Source organism: Taudactylus pleione, unplaced genomic scaffold, assembly GCF_031769625.1.
Source record: "Taudactylus pleione unplaced genomic scaffold, aTauple2 ptg000147l, whole genome shotgun sequence".
NCBI classification, from domain to species: domain Eukaryota; kingdom Metazoa; phylum Chordata; class Amphibia; order Anura; family Myobatrachidae; genus Taudactylus; species Taudactylus pleione.
This window is the reverse complement of record NW_028284549.1, coordinates 1,392,122-1,414,697: the sequence shown is the minus strand read 5'-3', so window position 1 is coordinate 1,414,697 and position 22,576 is coordinate 1,392,122. Positions and strand designations below refer to the sequence as shown.

At 44.1% G+C, this 22,576-nt stretch overlaps 1 protein-coding gene across 3 annotated transcripts in view; it reads right to left on the bottom strand.

Annotated features, from left to right (window-relative positions):
• Nucleotides 1-22,576, bottom strand: part of ERBB4 (erb-b2 receptor tyrosine kinase 4) — a 1,059,049-nt gene that overhangs the window by 51,606 nt on the left and 984,867 nt on the right. For all 3 annotated transcript variants that reach the window (XM_088474081.1, XM_088474078.1, XM_088474079.1), the window contains 3 exons: nucleotides 17,999-18,154; nucleotides 13,949-14,024; nucleotides 12,648-12,794 (listed from right to left, as the gene is read on the bottom strand). In XM_088474081.1, coding sequence (XP_088330207.1) covers nucleotides 12,648-12,794; nucleotides 13,949-14,024; nucleotides 17,999-18,154 — 379 coding nt within the window. The remainder of the gene's footprint in view (nucleotides 1-12,647; nucleotides 12,795-13,948; nucleotides 14,025-17,998; nucleotides 18,155-22,576) is intronic.

The following is a 22,576-nucleotide window of genomic DNA, read 5'->3' as shown; positions in this document are numbered from 1 at the left end:
TTAGTGAAAAGTTGCTACACCCTGTCAGATATCGCACATACATATTTTTTTCAACAGAACAAAGTGTATTATAAAAACATTTGGGCTCATATTTGGTAGCCTATACATGATTGGTATTTTCACAACATTTTATATAAAAGTATCATGCCTAATTGGTTATTAATGACTCATTTGCAGAACAGGTTATCCCTGGCTGGGTAGACTCTGAGCAAATTGGCTATTTGATTAGGAATAGGGTTCAATCCACTTAGGAGTGACGCTCTCGCCCCTCGTGAGTAAGTGCGGACGTAGGTGGTACTTACAATACCTCTGGACTCGCACACTTCTGTTCGCAGACAAAAAGGGTTGTGAGCAAAAATGTGAGAGTCCAGGGTCAGAACAGGCTGCAAGGGGGGTGAATTGTCGTGCCGCTGCAGGAGTTTCTATGCTGTTCCAATGGCCATTCGCCCACTTCGCACCTAATTGGATTAACCATTTGGAATGTTATATTCCCTGTATAAGCTTGTCTTGTGATTCACTGTAGGTTCCTTTAATTTGCATTTGGCTACATATTGTTTCACAAATAATAATATAGGCTATTTGTGCTTTTGGATATTTGTAGCAAGTGCAGCCGCTGGAAATGACACTAATGATCACATTTGAATGTATGTATATATATCTGTTTTTTTTTTATAATATAACAGCTTCATAATGGGGGTAATGTACAATCAGGGATACTGGCAGACTCCTCAGGGAGACACGGAGATTACTGCTATTTCAGGGAGTCTCCCTGACAATGACGGAGAGTTGGCTAGTATGAATTGCCCATGCCAATCATATTAGCAGTGCTTAGGCATGTCAGAGACGGCTGTAAGAATTTTGCCCGTGCTGCTCCCCACCTTTGGAACTCTCTCCCTCTCCCCATCAGACTCTCCACCTCTCTACAATCATTCAAACGGGCTCTCAAGACCCACTACTTCATTAAAGCCTTCCAGCTCCCATCCTAACTTGCTGCTACATACTCCTTCCTCCTCATCTGCCCCATCTGTGTCACACCTGTTTGTCTGCCCCTCCCTTTTAGAATGTAAGCTCTTACGAGCAGGGCCCTCTACCCTCTTGTGCTTCTCCTCACTTTACTTTCATCTACTTCCTACTTGCCTCTAGGGCACCTAACACTTGGTTGCTTATGTTCTGCTGCTTATGTGGGTGTTATGGTCGCTAATGTAGCAATGTATATTATCCATGTCCTTGTCCTGCATAGTATTGTATTGTTTTGTAAGTCACTGATCACCTATTTGTTTTTGAACTTTGTAAGGCACTCCGGACCACTTGTGGCGCCATATATATATAAATGATAATAATAATAATAATAATAATAATAATACTAAAGGGATACAAAGTCATCTCCTATAGCAGGAATAGAGGAAACAATCCTGAAGTAGAAAGGTGACAGCACCGCTAGGATATCAGGAGAAGGGTAAAGTCATTTTGCACTGTTTTTTTTCTGGGCCCTCTGGCAGAGGAGAAGTTAGCTATGTGTGCCAAGGTGAAATACATGTCTCTCTCCAGAACAAAGCATTACAGAAAACCCTATATATCATGTTCCTGCCTCCCACTTTCCCTCTCTCCCAAGCCCCCTGTTTACTGGTGCGTGTCCTTTCTGTGCTTACACTGAAAAGATAAAGTACAAAGCATTTCAAAGTATTTGCACTGTAGCTCACACAGGGATTTAACTCTTGTGCACACAGCCTAGCTCGTTATAGCTGCGCATTTTGGGCACTGAGCAGAAAGCGACATCGTGTTCATTAAACTTAACTGACTTTTGTCTACGGATTAATCTGGTGCAGCTTTACTGTCTGCTGGGCTGACCAGAGTATGCAGATTAAGATGGATCTCTCTTGCCAAGAAGAAAGGCCCCGTTTTCTAACCCGAAGCCCCCATTATTCTTAAATTCTACACTAGCCAAAGCATAATTTTGTAACGTGACTACAAAATAAGAAACTGAAATGTACATAAACGTCTGAATAATGTCACAGTCGGTGAATAGAGGAACTGCACAATCCTTAGAGCAGGCAAGGATTTATTAAGGGCCAGAATAAGAGCCACATGGACATGGGGCTGAAAATGATTAAGGCTCTATTTTGAGAAACAGAGGTGTGACAAAACGCTGTGTGGGCGTGGCCAGTGCCATGTGGGCTTGTACTTGTACACCCCCTAGAGCAGGGATGGGGAACCTCAGGCCCAGGGGCCGCATAAGGCCCGCGGAATCATTTGGTCTGGATCTCTGAGCTTTTTTTGGCTAGCCTCATCTGGCTAGCAGGGTGCCTAGAATGGCACCCAGCAGCCAGAATCTATGCAGCAGTGCCGCCTGCAGCGTCCTTAGGACGCTTCAGACGGCCACACCGCTGCCTTACAGCTCCCCAAAGCATCCTCAGGATGCTCTGGGCATTGCTGTAATCACCGGCGATTGAGGTGACATCACATGGAGGGGGTGTGGCCTGTACCAGGCCCGCAAATAAGTTTTATAGATCAAAATGGCCGTTGGCAGAAAAAAGGTTCCCCACCCCAGCCCTAGAGTATTAGCGTAAATATCTCACTAAATATGTAAAAGTTGCATCATTTTGTGGCTGACCGTAGAGGTGCAAGTTGCAATGCGGACGGGCCTCACAGATTTTCTACCAAAGAAGTAATACGGCTTCTGCACATACTTGCCAACATTCTGGTTGCCCCCTCTGGGAAAGGGCGGCCAGGTGGCCACAGGGGGCATGGTGCAGGATAGGTGCGCGGTGCGGGGGCGTGCTGGCATGATTGTGTCAACATGGCCACACCCCTCACTATACAATGCCGATATTAAAGATATTGTAAAGCATGGGCGTGACTACGACGACGCGATCCAGCACGGATCGCCGGGTGGATGGGGGGCACTGCAGGATACTTGAATGTCTTTACAGGTGGCTGGGAGCTGTTCCCAATTTTCGGGGGTAGCAAGTATGCCTCAGCGCATGTGCCTGATCAGGTACTCAAACGTGGATGGAGTTCGCTAGTGTTCACGGATTGATCTGTCCATCGCTGAACTGAAACGGGAGTTGCTGAGTGGCAACCGGCTGGCGGCCATACGGCCGCGCTGAACTTTTCCATCTTGTGAGGGTGCCATGGGAGTGTCGTTGGTGCATCGGCCAACATCCGCGCTCATTCGCAGTGTGCAGACAGAGGTAGGACGCCTGTTTCCGACAGATTTTGAGCACCCAGCATGGGGCTGACGTAACAACAGTGGGCGGGATCGTCTTCTAGCCCACATCTGTCCCAACAGATTTTTAACTATACAAAGACGGATTAGCTCATTACCATAATGTACTGTAGTAAACAGACATCCGTGGCGAGTCACCCCAATAACTCTGGTGTAATATCATGCACATGCAAAAAGAAAAAGTATTAAAGAATGCTGACACACTGCAGTCAATCTTACCTATATATAATACCAAATGTTACATTTTAAATGGGAACTCCTATATCCGTGACATAATATCAGCTGTCCCTGGATCTTACTAACTTCCAACATTCTAAATTTCATCACCAAATATAAACCCTTTCATTGAAATATTCAAAACAACAATCCTTTTTCTATCGCTGTTGGATAGACTAATAACGCACTACGCTTCTAATGCAATATAAGATACTATTTTGTTGGTGCAATTGTTGTCTGCAAAAAAAACAAATACATATGCTGAATGGAATCTGCTGGAGTCAGTAGGGGGCATTGCGAGTCTCTGCATTCTCGTCATGAACACACAATGGGCCCAAAGTCTCCTATTAATAACAGGCTCATTCATCTTCACAGGTCTGTGGTGCTGTTATGCGGTGGCCTTTCAGGATAAACCAGATAGGGAAAAGGGACGTCTCTCAGGGCGGAGGGGCGGTTATTCGCACTTAAATGAATCCAGGAGCTCTAGGGAGATTTTGCTAGTAATGAGAAGAATGGACTGGAGAGACACACTTCAAGACATAAGAGACTCGCTGCTCTCTAATTACAATGCGAGACACATACACATTGCCTCGCTTACACTGGATTGCTGCACCTCCGTATACAGCAGACACGCAGCGCTAAGTGGCTGGGCAGGGGTAATTAATGGCAATGTACCATGTAATATGTTGTAGTACAATATATAATAAGTGAAGCACAACCGGTTCTTTTGTATTTATCGTTGACGCATTAGCGGATACACCTATTAAGGTGACTGTCCCTATTAAATACACTGCTGAGAACAATCCTACATGTTCTTATTTCCCATACACGGTTTAGATGGTAAAAGTTGGTTCTCTTGTATAGAGTACAGTTGGCGCTAGTCTTGTCTCGATGTGCTGATTAATAAAGGATTAATGAGTCACTGAATGCTACGCGCAGTGTAGAGCGGCAGGTGTAATGGTTAAAATGTAATTTATTATATTTTATGCCTATCACTGCATATAACAAAATAAAGTCCTATCTGGATTATCCTATGTTCCAAGCATCTTGGCTAATATGTCCCTGACCTATACACCAAAATCCGGTGGCTTATGGTGCACTGTGCCCCATTGAACACTGTAAAATGTAAATGGTTATATAATGACAGTGCTCAGAAGTATGGAGGCTCCAGCATCTGTCTGCATGGTGTCATACCAATACAGTATATTCTATTGGCATGCCAAAACAATGGGATCAATGACACTTGGCATCCTAGAACTGTGGCATATTGTTAATTAGGGGACCTTTCATTGTAGGTGAGGAATATATGCGGTTTGTCAACAGTTAATATGTCGATAAACTTTATGTACAGTAGGCAGGATAATGCCGACGTCATAATGCCGCCATGGTTGTATCTTTAGTTAAAACATTGTACCGTGTCGGCAGTATAACTTTAAGCATGATAGGAATGCATCATGCTTAAACTTTAAAGTTAAATGCTTAAAGTAACATTACATACGTGACAGCAATATGATGTTGGCACCCTCCTACCCACATATAGTTTATTGATAACTTCCTGTAGGCGGTGCCAGTGAAGTGCCATCACAACCGTGGCATTTCCCAGCTACCAACATTGATAATATTTTCTATGACCCCATAGAGGTATGCAGGATAATACACATTTTTCCGGGTTCGTACAGGAATTGGACGACCTAATGTCACAGTTACGTGGGGACAGACTGATAGAGGCACGCTCTGCGCTGCCTCTGAGTCTGTATCAGAGCCAGACAATTGCCGGGCTCTAGGACCCAGCGGCTTGGCGGAGGCGCGACCTCCAACATCTGCTACTGTGCCTGCGTGGCACTCTGCTCCGTCTTTCCTCCTGTCCATGTCCAGCCTACGATCGTGTGCTCTACTAAATTACCTAGGGCTCTGGTGTGCAAGTAGGTGGAGATGGCAGAGGTTTGTTACTTCTGACCCAATTCTTCCGAGTGCTGATGTATACTGTATATGGTATCTCACAAATGGCCTGTCTGGCCCTTACCACTCATCTCTCTCTGTTTCCACAGACATCTTCCAACTAATTGCTGCCTCTCCAACAGTGCTTCCCTCGGGAACTACACAATGGGCTATGATTTGGCCAGGTCATTTTACCAGGATAGTGAAGTGCGTGTGCCCCAGTGTAGCCAAGTGTGTGCACTCACTGCTGTCATACTGTATTTATAGATGAGAGCCCGGAACCGTTCGTTGCAGCCGGATAATGATTACTAGCACTTGGTGCCTGTCTCTACTGATGGAGCAGAGCAAAGCCCTGTCCTCTGTATGTGACTGTCATGTTTGATGTTAGCGATATATTAAAGTATTGATACATCGTATGAACGTGTCCCAGATTTTTGAAATATAATCAAACCTAGCCATCAGTCATTGTGGCCACACATGGTGCATAAGTAAATACGGGCTGTTGAGTAAAAGCCGGAAGACGTTACTGAGTGAAACAGTACATACTGTAATTAGGGGGGCACTAAACTCTGGTTTCTGTATGTCAAATAGGAAAACTGAACAACAGGTAAATAATTCTGAGCATTTACCAAACTACCATGACTGGCTGGCAAGCTGACGCCTTCTTACGTGTGGGCTGGTGCCAGGCTTTCATGCATATTAGCCTAGCCAAGAAGCATCATGGGTAAGAAAAAGTAATAAAAAAGGACACTGACCCACTTTTTTTGACAAAAATATTTAGTATAATTACTATATGCTACTTTGTTAGCAGTCCCTGATTCAAAACAGATTAGTTAATACTGTAAGTGATAAACAGGCAAAAAAAAAAGTTTTTAATGGTAATTCTTACTTATGCTGGGCATAAACTATACAATTATCTGTCAGACATCTGTGCAATCTGGCTGGTTGGAATGAAAACCTGGTAATGTATGGGAGCAAATGACAATCGACCATTTGCTCAAAAACACTGGACAAAAAAAAACACAAAAATGGTCGTTCAGAGAAATTGTAGTGTGTTTTATTCCTGTGGAGGCCAATGTATGTATGTTTTATTCCTGTGGAGGCTAATGTAGTGTGTTTTATTCCTGTGGAGGCCAATGTATGTGTGTTTTATTCCTGTGGAGGCCAATGTAGTGTGTTTTATTCCTGAGGAGGTCAATGTAGTGTGTTTTATTCCTGTGGAGGCCAATGTAGTGTGTTTCATTCCTGTGGAGGCCAATGTAGTGTATTTTATTCCTGTGGAGGCCAATGTAGTGTGTTTTATTCCTGTGGAGGCCAATGTAGTGCGTTTTATTCCTGAAGAGGCCAATGTAGTGTGTTTTATTCCTGTGGAGGCCAATGTAGTGCGTTTTATTTCTGTGGTGGCCAATGTAGTGCGTTTTATTCCTGAAGAGGCCAATGTAGTGCGTTTTATTCCTGAAGAGGCCAATGTAGTGCGTTTTATTCCTGAAGAGGCCAATGTAGTGTGTTTTATTCCTGTGGAGGCCAATGTAGTGTGTTTTATTCCTGAGGAGGCCAATGTAGTGTGTTTTATTCCTGTGGAGGCCAATGTAGTGTGTTTTATTTTTGTGGAGGCCAATGTATTGTGTTTTATTACTGAGGAGGCCATTGTACAGTAGTGTGTTTTATGCCTGAAGAGGCCACTGTAGTGTGTTTTATTATAGGTCACACACACCGTATCGCCCCTTGGTGTGCCATGGCAATTTTAAAATCTTGTGTAGTGTGCCTTGAGTTGAAAAGGTTGAAAATCACTGGTATAGTGTATGCCCAGTATTACACTGCTCCTATCTCCTAGATGTGGGAATTTACTAGGAAACAACTATGTTTGCGAGGCACGAGGTACATTTTATATTAAGATACATTGGCTGCGACCACAAACTTCCACCTTACATCACAGGTGTTCTTCTGTACCTCACGCCTCAATCATGCTACTAGAAAATGGCAGTCTCCAAACTAGGTACATCAAGACAACATTTTCCAATTAAAAAGAGTGGATTGTATTGACATATTTAATTCCATATTGTAGCGACATGTCTTCCATCCTTATGCTCTGAGATAGCTGTCACATAATCTGACGGAGGTGTAGGAAGTGAGGTTTGTTAACACCTATTTCTCCCTGCGCAAAGTGAAATCCCAGACTGAGCACTATTAGCACAGATGCCTGCATAGAAGTTTATGCTGTAAAAAAACATAAGTGAGAGCAATCATGTACTGTACTTCTATTAGTAACACTGCTTTAGGATAAACTGCATGTGTGAGATCTGCTACATAGAACCCAGGTACATTATGTTAATTATCGGGGTCCGAACGCCATCTCGCCGTGAGCGACGGATCAATTTATCATTGCTCCAGTGCGGAGACAGCTGATCTGAAAATCAGTTGTTTCCCCAAAGTATGTTACTGCTCCTTTCGGAGCAGTGAGACAAGTGCGCATGCGTTAGCCCCGACGTCTGGCAGAAGGAGCTGGACAGGGGCGAAGGGATCTGAAAGGCTCCCTCTTCGCAAGCCGGACCTCCTTCCCATAGGAAAGGAATGGGTTGCGATACAAAAGCAGCAGCAAACGCCATCAGAAGATGGCGAATGCTCCTCAGTCAAGCTCCGAAAATATTGTATTTTCGGAGCTTGATGAATATTGTGCTCCTACCTATTGTATAGGGACAGCGGGCTATTACGGGAGAGGAAGGTAAGCAGGAGATATCTGTGATACTAGTGTATGGGGACAGCGGGCCATTACTGGATGGGAAGGTAAGCAGGAGATATCTGTGATACTAGTGTATGGGGACAGCGGGCCATTACTGGATGGGAAGGTAAGCAGGAGATATCTGTGATACTAGTGTATGGGGACAGCGGGCTATTACTGGATGGGAAGGTAAGCAGGAGATATCTGTGATACTAGTGTATGGGGACAGCGGGCCATTACTGGATGGGAAGGTAAGCAGGAGATATCTGTGATACTAGTGTATGGGGACAGCGGGCTATTACTGGATGGGAAGGTAAGCAGGAGATATCTGTGATACTAGTGTATGGGGACAGCGGGCCATTACTGGATGGGAAGGTAAGCAGGAGATATCTGTGATACTAATGTATGGGGACAGCGGGCCATTCCGGGAGAGAAAGGTAAGCAGGAGATATCTGTGATACTAGTGTATGGGGACAGCGGGCCATTACGGGAGAGGAAGGTAAGCAGGAGATATCTGTGATACTAGTGTATGGGGACAACGGGCTATTACGGGTGAGGAAGGTAAACAGGAGATATCTGTGATACTAGTGTATGGGGACAGCGGGCCATTACTGGATGGGAAGGTAAGCAGGAGATATCTGTGATACTAGTGTATGGGGACAGCGGGCTATTACTGGATGGGAAGGTAAGCAGGAGATATCTGTGATACTAGTGTATGGGGACAGCGGGCCATTCCGGGACAGAAAGGTAAGCAGGAGATATCTGTGATACTAGTGTATGGCGACAGCGGGCCATTCCGGGAGAGAAAAGTAAGCAGGAGATATCTGTGATACTAGTGTATGGGGATATCTGTGATATCTCCTGCTTTACCTTCTTGATGAATGGTCCGAACACTTCATTTTCACCTGATTTTGTAGAAATTAAGTGATGATGAATAACCACCCAAGAGTGTACAGAAAACCAGAGACATGGGGAAAAAAGATAATATACAGTATCAAGGACAATCCTCCCTAAATGGTCTATCCTATGTAACTCCCTGATTAAAATAGTAGTGGGGTATGTAAGATAAACACTGGGGGGTGGGATACAATTTAATGCGGTGTGCCATTACGGAACAGTACATCGCGTCCATCCACATCGCTTTGCCATGAACCCCATAGGGGTGTGCAGGAAAACATGCTATTGCGGTACAGTGACTGGCAGATATGTGCAAATGCTCAAGGGCATATCGTTAGCAATTGTTCCCCCCTTCCCTCTGTTCCCAGGATGAGGCCGGAGGCAGGGTATACAGTGATCACTCAGCATATGCCAGGTCCCTTTACTACTGTTAGACTATGGAGCTTTTTACCACACTTCAAGGTAAACTGTAGATATTTAACATATATTATATTTCCATGCCCATATGTCATCGTCATATCTCTGAACATGATGGGTCAATTATAGCCACAGACCTCAACCTGAAAACACAGGAGTTACCTTGTATGTATAATATCACGTTTATGGATTAACACAATGTATGCACACTGTATTATACTATACTATACAATACTATACTATACATAGCATAATGTATGCATACTGTATTATACTATACTATACATAGCATAATGTATGCACACTGTATTATACTATACTATACATCGCATAATGTATGCACACTGTATTATACTATACATGGCATAATGTATGCATACTGTATTATACTATACTATACATCGCATAATGTATGCACACTGTATTATACTATACATGGCATAATGTATGCATACTGTATTATACTATACTATACATAGCATAATGTATGCACACTGTATTATACTATACTATACATCGCATAATGTATGCACACTGTATTATACTATACATGGCATAATGTATGCACACTGTATTATACTATACTATACATCGCATAATGTATGCACACTGTATTATACTATACATGGCATAATGCATGCATACTGTATTATACTATACTATACATAGCATAATGTATGCACACTGTATTATACTATACTATACATCGCATAATGTATGCACACTGTATTATACTATACATGGCATAATGTATGCACACTGTATTATACTATACTATACATGGTATAATGTATGCACACTGTATTATACTATACTATACATGGCATAATGTATGCACACTGTATTATACTATACTATACATGGCATAATGTATGCATACTGTATTATACTATACTATACATGGTATAATGTATGTACACTGTATTATACTATACATGGCATAATGTATGTACACTGTATTATACTATACAATGGCATAATGTATGCATACTGTATTATACTATACATGGCATAATGTATGCACACTGTATTATACTATACATGGCATAATGTATGCACACTGTATTATACTATACTATACATGGCATAATGTATGCACACTGTATTATACTATACTATACATGACATAATGTATGCACACTGTATTATACTATACTATACATGGCATAATGTATGCACACTGTATTATACTATACATGGCATAATGTATGCACACTGTATTATACTATACTATACATGGCATAATGTATGCACACTGTATTATACTATACATGGCATAATGTATGCACACTGTATTATACTATACATGGCATAATGTATGCACACTGTATTATACTATACTATACATGGCATAATGTATGCACACTGTATTATACTATATATGGCATAATGTACGCACACTGTATTATACTATACATGGCATAATGTATGCACACTGTATTATACTATACATGGCATAATGTCTGCACACTGTATTATACTATACTATACATGGTATAATGTATGCACACTGTATTATACTATACTATACATGGCATAATGTATGCACACTGTATTATACTATACATGGCATAATGTCTGCACACTGTATTATACTATACTATACATGGTATAATGTATGCACACTGTATTATACTATACTATACATGGCATAATGTATGCACACTGTATTATACTATACTATACATGGCATAATGTATGTACACTGTATTATACTATACTATACATGGCATAATGTATGCACACTGTATTATACTATACTATACATGGCATAATGTATGTACACTGTATTATACTATACTATACATGGCATAATGTATGCACACTATTATACTATACATGGCATAATGTATGCACACTGTATTATACTATACATGGCATAATGTATGCACACTGTATTATACTATACATGGCATAATGTCTGCACACTGTATTATACTATACTATACATGGTATAATGTATGCACACTGTATTATACTATACTATACATGGCATAATGTATGTACACTGTATTATACTATACTATACATGGCATAATGTATGTACACTGTATTATACTATACTATACATGGCATAATGTATGCACACTGTATTATACTATACTATACATGGCATAATGTATGTACACTGTATTATACTATACTATACATGGCATAATGTATGCACACTATATTATACTATACATGGCATAATGTATGCACACTGTATTATACTATACATGGCATAATGTATGCACACTGTATTATACTATACTATACATGGTATAATGTATGCACACTGTATTATACTATACTATACATGGCATAATGTATGCACACTGTATTATACTATACTATACATGGCATAATGTCTGCACACTGTATTATACTATACTATACATGGCATAATGTATGCACACTGTATTATACTATACATGGCATAATGTATGCACACTGTATTATACTATACTATACATGGCATAATGTCTGCACACTGTATTATACTATACATGACATAATGTCTGCACACTGTATTATACTATACTATACATGGCATAATGTCTGCACACTGTATTATACTATACTATACATGGCATAATGTCTGCACACTGTATTATACTATACTATACATGGCATAATGTCTGCACACTGTATTATACTATACTATACATGGCATAATGTATGCACACTGTATTATACTATACATGGCATAATGTCTGCACACTGTATTATACTATACTATACATGGCATAATGTATGCACACTGTATTATACTATACATGGCATAATGTATGCACACTGTATTATACTATACATGGCATAATGTCTGCACACTGTACTATACTATACATGGCATAATGTATACACACTGTATTATACTATACATGGCATAATGTATGCACACTGTATTATACTATACATGGCATAATGTATGCACACTGTATTATACTATACTATACATGGCATAATGTCTGCACACTGTATTATACTATACTATACATGGCATAATGTATGCACACTGTATTATACTATACAAGGGCCCATCATAATGCTTGTGTTACATAACTCTCATGTGATACAGATATATCATATAATACATACTGTATATAATACTACAACTGAATCATTCCTCCCAGGACCCCCCGTGAGGCATGACCACGCCTTTTTTGAGGTGAGGCAACGCCCCTTTTGCTCAGCAGCCCCAGTCCGTCCCTGATTCCTCCTGACATGACCATTAGACTGACTGACACTTACACTTCACCATGACCATATAGACATCAATGGTGCAGACGGGAGGCTGAGGGAGTCTCTCTCCTTTCTCCAGGAGATCAGGGATTTCCCGTGTCGGAATACCATCGTAGGGCTTTCCACCAAATGTCATCAGCTCCCATATAGTCACCCCTACAAGACATACACTTCATTACAGACAGACAGACAGAGTAAGGGAATCTCAGTGCAGGCGTTTCTACAACTCATACCTCTCATTAATAATAAATAAACTTTCTATAATAAATGAGCCTTTATCGGGTTCTACGACTCCCTTGCCAGTGGCAGATAAGGGATAAGGCTTCCCATAAACTAGTATATTATAATTACTACCCTTGTTTAATCACTCATATCAGTCCCTGCCTCAGTCTATGGGGGTAACGCATCCAACCTGCTAATGAGTAGACTCGTGGAGAAGTTACCCATAGCAACCAATCAGCTACTAGCTAGCATTTATCAGGTGCTTTCTACAAAATGATAATACCACACACATGCAAATACGCTTTGAGGGCAATTCAATTCAGTATGATCATACATTGCATGTTTCAGCGTGACGTACGTGCGATGTGCAATGCGCACATCTCCTGTACATACAGATATGCCCAGAAACATCTGTGCCGCTTGCGCAGCAAATCGCTCCACGCATAGTACGACACTCTCGTGCCCGCAAAATGGTTACGCGCGCTCCGTTCGCACCAGCGATCCCATAAGATTGCATGGTGCAATCGCAGTGCGCGCCATAATGTACCATAGCATTTGCAGCTGCGGGTAATCGCATGGCGCAATGCGTGCGCACATTTGTAGCGCGATCAGCAATGATGTAACTGGACGCATCTGTATGGTAGCCTGACATTGTTCATCTTCCAGCGCACCCTTGGTTAAATGCCCAATGTAGGGGCGATGTAGAGTGCCATTGCCAGAGTTTACACGCCTTCCCAACGGTGTATCATCTGCATCGCAGGTAATTGAATCGGTACCATTAGGTTGAATTATGTCCAAAGTCAAACTACTAGTGTGGCCTGCAGTAGGAAACAAGCAAAGAAAACCCACATGGGGGAGGACATAAAATCCTACATGGATAGTGCAGTCGTTGGAACAAAAGCCATGGCCTGGGCACTGCGAGTCAGCAATGCTATCTACTGTGCAACTGTGCGGCTGGGCAGCAGATAATTACTACTGTCAATACCTCCAACTGTGTAAATATATATTATATGTATTGAAAGTTTACTTTTTTATTCTACTCTACATTGTGCTGCCATAAAGGAACTTCTCTTGAAGATAACACTTGCCGTAACTCCAGACATCACTCTGATGGGTGAACTTCCGGTAGTGAATGCACTCCAGGGCCATCCATTTAACTGGCATCTGAATATAGAAAGATATAGTAAGGTTATAGTAAGTCTGTGCAAACAAGTTACCAAATAAGTAATCCATGATTGCTCATAAGGGCAATGGCTGTACACCGTAGAGGTCCTTTACCCAAAAGCAGCTGCTTCACATAAATAAATACAATGCAGCCTACAGTAGGAGGCGCTGTGCACCGTCATTTGGCCCTAGTGCGTCTAGATGTAACCTGCTGGGCACAGGTTTGTGTAGGAGCCGCAGTTTGCACTGGCAGACGGGAGAAGTTGGGCGGAGTGAAGGCTTTCTCTGCAAAGTACCAAGTGGGCACAGTGGTGCGCCCTGATTGGCAAAGCTGTGCAGAAAGGAGATTGTAGTTTGCAGAGCAATATTACTGAAGTAAGATAAAGGTTTGAATAAAGCATTTCGGGCCATATTCAATTAGCGGCGAAAAGCCGTTTTTTGCTAAAAAGTTTTGCCGGTGACGTCATTTCGCAGGCGGAAACTTTTACCCGTATTCAATTGTTGAGACTTTTTGACGGTGCGAAAACGCAATGCAATGCACCCAGCGGAAAAGTTTTGCCTATGAATAGCTGGCGGAAAAACGTGCAGAATTGCGGCTTTGGGGTGCAAAGGTGGGGAAACCACCCTGCACTCTCAGGACAGGTCCCCAAAGGTAAACTGCGTCAAAAAAATCCAAAAAAAGAATGAAAGAACACCTCAAAAAAATACTTTGAAAAAGGGGGGCGAAAAAGTTCAAAGTTGGGGTACAAACTTAAAAACTAGCAAAATAGACTTTGGGGGGGTCTGCAAGTATGGGGGAGGTGTTTTTTTGGATTGCAGGTGCATTTTTAATGCTTTTAAAGACCTCACTTTAGCAATTTTTAACAATGTCAGCACCCATTTTCATGTACCCCAAATCTGCTGGGATTACTTATTTTTGCCAATAAAACAGCAATATGCTATTCTTCACCACTTGTGCAAATACGCACAAATAGCACCAATTGAGAGCATTTATGCACCCCAAATAACTCCAGCAGGGATATTCGGGGTATCCATAGTGATCCCCCATGTCAGTGCATCTTTTGGGGGGTGTCAGGCTGATTTCCCCATATCTGCCAGCACTTTTCGCCTGTTTAAGTTTCGCTGGGACGCGTTTTTGCGTCCTTTGGAATTGAATACGGGGATAAGCAGGAACGCGCGCAATAAATTTTTCACACGCAAAACCAGCGAAGTCGGCGAAAAGTCCGGCATGCGAAAAGTACGGGACTTTCGCTTCTAATTGATTGCGGACCTTCCACTCTGCAAAAGGACTTCAATTCTGCACCACATTAGTAATGTTACAGGATCCTGCCTCTTAATGGCACCCATTTTACACCCGCATGTTACCCTTGCAGAGTTCCATCGCCCCTATGACTTGCTTTTAAAACAAATACTTCAATAATATAAAAGGGCACCACACTTCCATTCCCAAGTCTTCAGCAAGTGCCAGAGCTATACAATCTGCTTTTCTATTGTAAGTCAGAGCCGGAACTATAAGATCGGGACTGTGGGGCATTTATAAGGAATGGACAGACGATAAGAGATAAATCAGGCTAAGCTAATCAATAGGGATACATAGGACGGTTTCATGTAATCAGATGGTTCTAAATGGGTGGGAGGTTGGACTTGTTTTGCAAAGAGGTTGTCGGACAATTGTGGAGGCGACTCTAGGCCTGATTCAGCAAGGAACGCAAAGGCTAATACGCACGCAATCGGTCGATTGTTGTGTACTGCGCATGCATTGTAGTGCGCAAACTAGCAATTGCGTTCGGAACTGCGATTGTAGAGGCTACGCAGACCCAGAGTAAAGTGAGTGACAGGAAGTGCGTTTGTGGGTGGTGACGGCGGGGTGGTCGAGCGAACGCAGACTTGCCAGTGCATTGCAACGCCGTTGCAGGGGCGTGCATAATTATCCACTGTGTGGCTATAAGCAGCCGTAGCACTGATAGCGTGTGTAAGGTCAGGGCTGGTGTAAGTGTGCATATGGGTCAGATGTTACTCGATGTTACCGATTGTTGCCCTAGTATACGGATGTGAGTAAGGGGAAGTGGACGTCCTTATGTCTGTCTGCTATTTTGCAATGTGAATGCAAACAGTTAAATAGCGCCGCTGACATTAGCAACTGCGCTGCGTGCGTGTAAGCAGAATTGCGATCCGTAGTGAGTCAGGCCCTCTGTGTATTATGGGTCATTACCCGCTGGCTGACAGCCCCTGGGGGACCTTGGGAACAAATCGATTCTTGGGGGAAATCCATTTTTGTTTTGCGCTTTTTCTCTTAGCGCTGGAGTTTTCAGGCACAAATTAATAGCACTAAATGGGCAGTTACTGTAATAACAATTATAGGGCCTGATTCAGACCCACTCGCAAGCGGCTGTCCGCTCGCAAGTGGGTCGATGGTGTGCACTGCGCATGCGCACGACGGAGGGAGCTCCGTCGTGCGCATGCGCCAGACGCGACGAGCGAAGGACTTTCCTTCGCTCGTTGTGTCTGATCAAAGGGGGCGTGCTGTCGATGTTGATTGACAGCACGCCCCCTTTGGTGGGCGTGCCGGGGGCGTGCCTCCCAGACGGGGGCGTTCCCAAGGGAACGCCTACCGTCAGAAGCCGGCCCACTGACATCACAGTGGCGATGGTCGCGATGGTCAAGACCATCGCGGCCATCAACCTGCACGCTCGTATAGGCTGTGGGTGGTGACCCACAGCAATACGAGCGTCCAGGAGGATGCTCCATAATTATGGAGGACGGCCCTCATTCAGAGTGTGCGCTCTGCTCAGAGCGTCCGGCTCTGAATGAGGGCCATAATCCGCAGATTTCATAATCACATAGGAACCACAAAGGCAGAGAGAGCTCTGGTCACAAGAGCTTACATTCTAGAGGGAGAGAGAGGGCTTCATTCAGAGCCGCTTGTAAGCGGCCGCTCGTTCGTTCCGAGCGATGTTCGCACATCTGCGCATGCGTACGGATTGTAATACGCATGCGCGAACCAGTCAGTGCGGCCGAAAATCGTGTGCTCGCTAAATAGCGAATGCCTACTATTTTGAGTGACAGAAGGAGGCGTATGTGGGTGGTAACGGGCGTTTTATGGGTGTGCATAATTAGAACAGCAGCGTCATTGACCACGTCACTTGGTTATTTTATAGTCAGAACCGCTCGCAAGATTGCGGTAGGAAAAACCAACCACAAGAATAGCGAGCATTTCATACGCCGTTCGATGTACTCGATTAATCTAATAAATAACGGACATGACGTATGATGCGAGCGGCCAGGGGGCGTTTTTTTTCAAAATTACGACCGCAAGTTTTGTTCGCTCGTTCAGACATAGAGGCGTCAACAGACCGCAAAGAGCGAACGGTTAATTTGAATAGCCACCCCTTTTTTCTGAACGAGCGAGCGCAAATAGCGTCCGGCTCTGAATCAGGCCTGAAGTTCATTGTTTCAGGTTCTCCTACAATAGTTATAGAAATGTGTCACTGTTGGTTAATGTGTCGGGTTTATTTAGCTCACTTGTCTCTTTTTACACTATAGGGGGGCCAATTGTAACAGTCAGCGATTTGCGGGAGCCGAAGCAATTCATTTCATTTGATTTAAAGTGCCAATTAACTTAAAGGCAAAACCAGGTTATTTGCTGCTTTAAATCTAGCGACTATTGTTTAGCTAAAAAAAAAAGAATGCTTAATAGGTTACATGTGTGAGTTGTATTCATTGTAGAGAGAGAAAGTGAGTGAGGAAGAGAGAAAAAGAGAAAGAGATACAATTTGTATACTGTCACTATTACGGGATCCCGGCACAGCTGAAATGCCATAACCGTGCTGCGGGCATAGCACCAGCTGAGACCATGAAATGCCATAACCATGCTGCGGGTATAGCACCAGCTGAGACCATGAAATGCCATAACCGTGCTGCGGGCATAGCATCAGCTGAGACCATGAAACAGCGAGATACTGATAGCTGCTTACTTTGCCGCCATCGGCATTGTATTCCTTCTCATCTCCTTCTAGTAGACGTGCCAGTCCAAAGTCTGTGATCTTCACATGGTTGGGAGACTTCACCAGCACATTCCGGGCAGCGAGGTCTCGGTGCACTAACCGGCGTTCCTCCAGGTACATCATGCCCTGTCGTGCAAGAAAACACAAGGCAGTAGTTTCAGGCATCAGTTATTTTCAAGGATGTGGTCACCCTACATGGGTAGCACCAGTACCTCTCATTGGCACAGGATGACATTGGCAAGGGACTATCTGAAGAGAACAAGACTCTTCGATCAAGCAACGTAAGCATAATATACTGTGTATGTACAATTCAAAGATATATGTAATCACAAACAGAATCACAAAATAAGCAAGCAACCGGCACCACTGTTGGTGCATGTTCTAAAGAAACAGGTATATATCCTTATCATTGGTCTAAATGCGCCCCGAGCCCACTAATGACTGATAAATACACAGAGGGCCTGATTCAGAGCCGCTCGTAAGCGGCCGCTCGTTCGCTCTGAGCGATGTTCACACAACTGCGCATGCGTATGGGTCGTAATGCGCATACGCAAACCAGTCATTGCGGTCTGAAATCGTGCGCTCGCAAAACAGCGAGGCGCTGCTAATTTGATTGACAGAATGTACCATTTGTGGGTGGTAACAGGGGAAGGTGCTTGAAAACGGGGGAGTGGAGATCCGAACGCAGGCGTGCCAAACGGTCAAAAGGGCGTTTAATGGGAGTGCATAATTAGTAAAGGAGCGTCATCGACCACGTCACTTGGTTGTCTTTTAGCCTGAACTGCTCGCAGTGATAGCGTTAGGATAAACCTACCACAAGCACTGCGAGCAGTTCAGATGCCTTTCGATGTACCCGATTAATCTAATAAATACCGGAGATGATGTGTGATGCGAACGGCAAAGGGGCGTCTTTACAAAATAGCGAGCGCATTTTTCGTTTGCTCGCTCAGATATAGAGGCGTCAACAAACCGCAAAAAGCAAGCGCTCAATTTAAATAGCCGGCCCCTTTTTAGGAACGACGGTCCGCAAATAGCATCCGGCTCTGAATCAGGCCCTGAGCACAATATACATTGATGAATCAGTAAAGCATGTCAATGTGGTTATACAGTAAGGGGGGGAATCCCGGCGAATTACCCTTGTAAGGAGATGAAATTAGTGGGGTTTACACCCCTTATTAATCCGCAGAGGTGGACTTTTCCAGAGAGTGAGCAGGAAAAGGCACCAGCGGGTATTAAACGCATGGGAGAAAAACATATTTTCTGCAGTTTGATTAGAATCCGTGGGTTAGCACGTAATAACCCCTGATTTACTGCACGGGTAAACTGCTATTTAATTGAATACCATTTCCCTGAGCGGTGCGGATAATTAGCTGCGGGGTAAACATCACGGATAATTGGATTCCCCCCTATGGGTCTGATTCTGTCGGACACTGTAGCGGTTTTGCTCCTATACCCTGGCGTACATCAGTGCGTTTGCATGTGCCAGGACTGAGACGCCCAGTGTCGGCATCTTTAGAGGCACAAATACCACTAGGAGCGTCTTTAGCCGCCACCATCGGTCGGACATGGACGCTAGTGCCATCGCGGCTGCGATTTCACAAAGAAGCGCAGCTGCAAAATATGCTAATAGTTTACCCGGGCATAGGGGCGCCCGCTGCTGCCTTCTCATCTGCATCTGGCGTTGCGTACCAGCATAAATATCGGTAACATCGATGCACATCGACCAGCCATGCAGACCTTGCGGCAGGCCTGACCTGTCTGAAATACATGTGTAGGAGATCGCAATGGCTAATTTCTGCACGCCCATGTAACGCCATTTAAATGGTAGAGAAGACACACCTGCGTTTTTTTAACACCCCCCCCCCCCCCGTTATCTTCCCCAAACACTAACTACCTGGCACTCACTTTGCGTATGGGTTCCCTGTGCATGCGGAGTCGCAAAACAATCGCTGCATGTGCGCAGTGCAGCTTTGACGCATGCGCAATAGCAAAAAATTGCTCATTCTGCGGAAAAATCGCCAATGCGTACATCCAGGGGTGAAGGAACTACTATAGGGCCAGGAGCCCCCTTTTCTCGCGTTTGGTATCTCATTCTATGACAGCTGTAACAGTGCTGTAGATATACACAGACTCCCAATCATTTGTTCATTTCCGTCAGTGTTTCTGGAGTTGGCCAACCCCAGTTTAATTGTTTATTTTACTCTAAAAAATTATTTTTACATTATTAAATAAATATCATTATTAATATTAACTACCAATTAGTACAGTAGCTGTTAGAAAGATAGATACATTTAAATGTTCATCTTAAAAATGTACCTTTTTCATAGACATTAACCTAGTTTTATTCAGATATCGTTGACAGCCTAACCTCATTTAAATGGGAGTAGTTTTAAATCTATAGCCACTACGTCACTGGTTATGGTATGTGCTATAATATCTGGTATGTGCTATACGATCTGGCGACAATGAGACTGCTGCTAAAGTTGTAAACCGTCCGCAGGCCGCAATTATTCGCTCTCTGTTCCATTGTCGTACAACTGACAAGAACAGTCCACGGGAAGTGCAACTTTCCGGTCTCGTGTGTCTGCTAATGCTGACTGCAAATTTGTGATAGGAAATGAGTGGGGCTTGTAAGAAAGAAAAAAAAGCGTTTGCAGGATGAAACTGTACGCAGAACAAACAGGAAGATACGTCGTCGAGCTCAAATAAAGCTATTATCGCTTCATCCCCATTTTCATGTCATTAATCTCCATTCGCTTTTGCATAGAAGGGGGGACGGGACGCAACAAACAAAAATCATAGGGGGGGGCAATTGCTCCCTCTGCCCCCCTGGTTCCTATGCCCAGGGGGCACAGAGGGGGGGGGCAGGTACTAATTGCCCTGGCCCAGGCTTGTTGGAGGGGCCCAGGTCCAGCGTTGACCCACCACCTTACCTCACAGCAGTGTGTACTGGGCTGCAGTGAGAGACTGCTCGCGGCTGCCTGCAATGCCTGTGGGGGAGCGATCACCCTGATCACGCCGCCCACTGGCTTTGCGCTGGGCTGGGGGGCTCACAGCGTCCCTCTCCCCGGCACGCAGCTTGACTCTTTAAAATTCTTTTTTTATCCTATGGGGACGTGGCCACGTCTCCCCCAGTTAGGCCAAGTACACTTCCTCCCGGGCCCGGCACGGCTCTCTACGCCCCTGCATACATCTCTCAATCTGTCCCTGTGTGCAGTTAGTGTGTACTCCTGTAACATACTCAAGTTTCAGAGTCATGCTCTTCTGCCTGACAGTTCTATTGTGGTCCTAGCTGTCAGTGTCACCCTTTCTCTCCTTATTATTATTAACACCTTATTTATTAGCAGATATTTATACAGTGCAGAAAAATTTCCCAGCGCTTTACAGGGGCATGTAGTTGAAATACTGTTGGCCGGGAAGCTGTCTGTATAAATCCTGGCATCTAAAGCCCGACACGGGACTAAAAATAGGTGTCGAAATCCTGACGCCCGTCTAGATCCCGCCACCAGAATCTCGACAAACGGCTTCCCCAACGAAGCTCTTACTATAGCTCTAAAACGCTACAGTCGAGGGTTAGGTTTAGGCACCCCCGGGGGGACTTAGGGTTAGGTACCCCCCAGGGAGGGTTAGGGTTAGGATGCGGGGAGGGGGGGTTAGGTACCACCAAGGGGAGGTTAGGGATAGGCACCCCCCAGGGAGGGTTAGGTTTAGGGTGCGGAGGGGGAGGTGAGGGTTAGGCACCCCCAAAGGAGGGTTAGGGTCAGGGGGGAGAGGGGGAGGGTTAGTGTACTTAAGTGCCCCTGTCGGGATCTCTCATGATCGGACTTCCAGCGTCGGTATTTCACCCAACGGCTATTCAGGCACCGGGATATCATACCTAACCCCTTTACAGAGGATAATTCAGTCATTTACATCAGCCCCTGCCCCAGTGGAGCTTATAATCTATGGGTCTGATTCAGAGATGTACGCTATAGCACTACCAACTGGCTGCATTGCATCCGAAGACGCAGCATCGGGTCAACTGAATGAATATCAGACATCTGTGTAACCCACAGGCTATTCAGTTTGTCCGGCAAAATCCAGTGAAGCAGTCACCGGCTTCAGCTGGCAAGGAAAATGGGTCCGCCGCCCCCCCCCCCCCCCCGTCATGTGGAACGCTGCCCGTGGCTGCCTCGAAAGCCAGGAGCTTGTCAAACTTGCTGCGGTATTTGGGGTACTGCAAAGGCCTTCACAGGACCTAATCTGCACATTCTCAGTACTGCTCCTGCCCATGCGCAGAGTCTCGATCATCGGCGATTTACCTGAACATCAGAGTTTTGTAAATCTCTGAATCACGCCCTACATTCCCTACACATTGTGACAAACACAGACTTCATTAATTTGATCAGAAGCCATTTAGCCTACCAATGGTTTCTGAGCAAAAGTCAGAAGACAAGGAGGAAACCCACGCATACACAGGAAGAATGTATAAACTCCACACAAATAGAGCACTGGTTGGAATTGAACTCGAGACCTCAGTGCTGTAGGGGAGCAGTACTAAATTCTTGT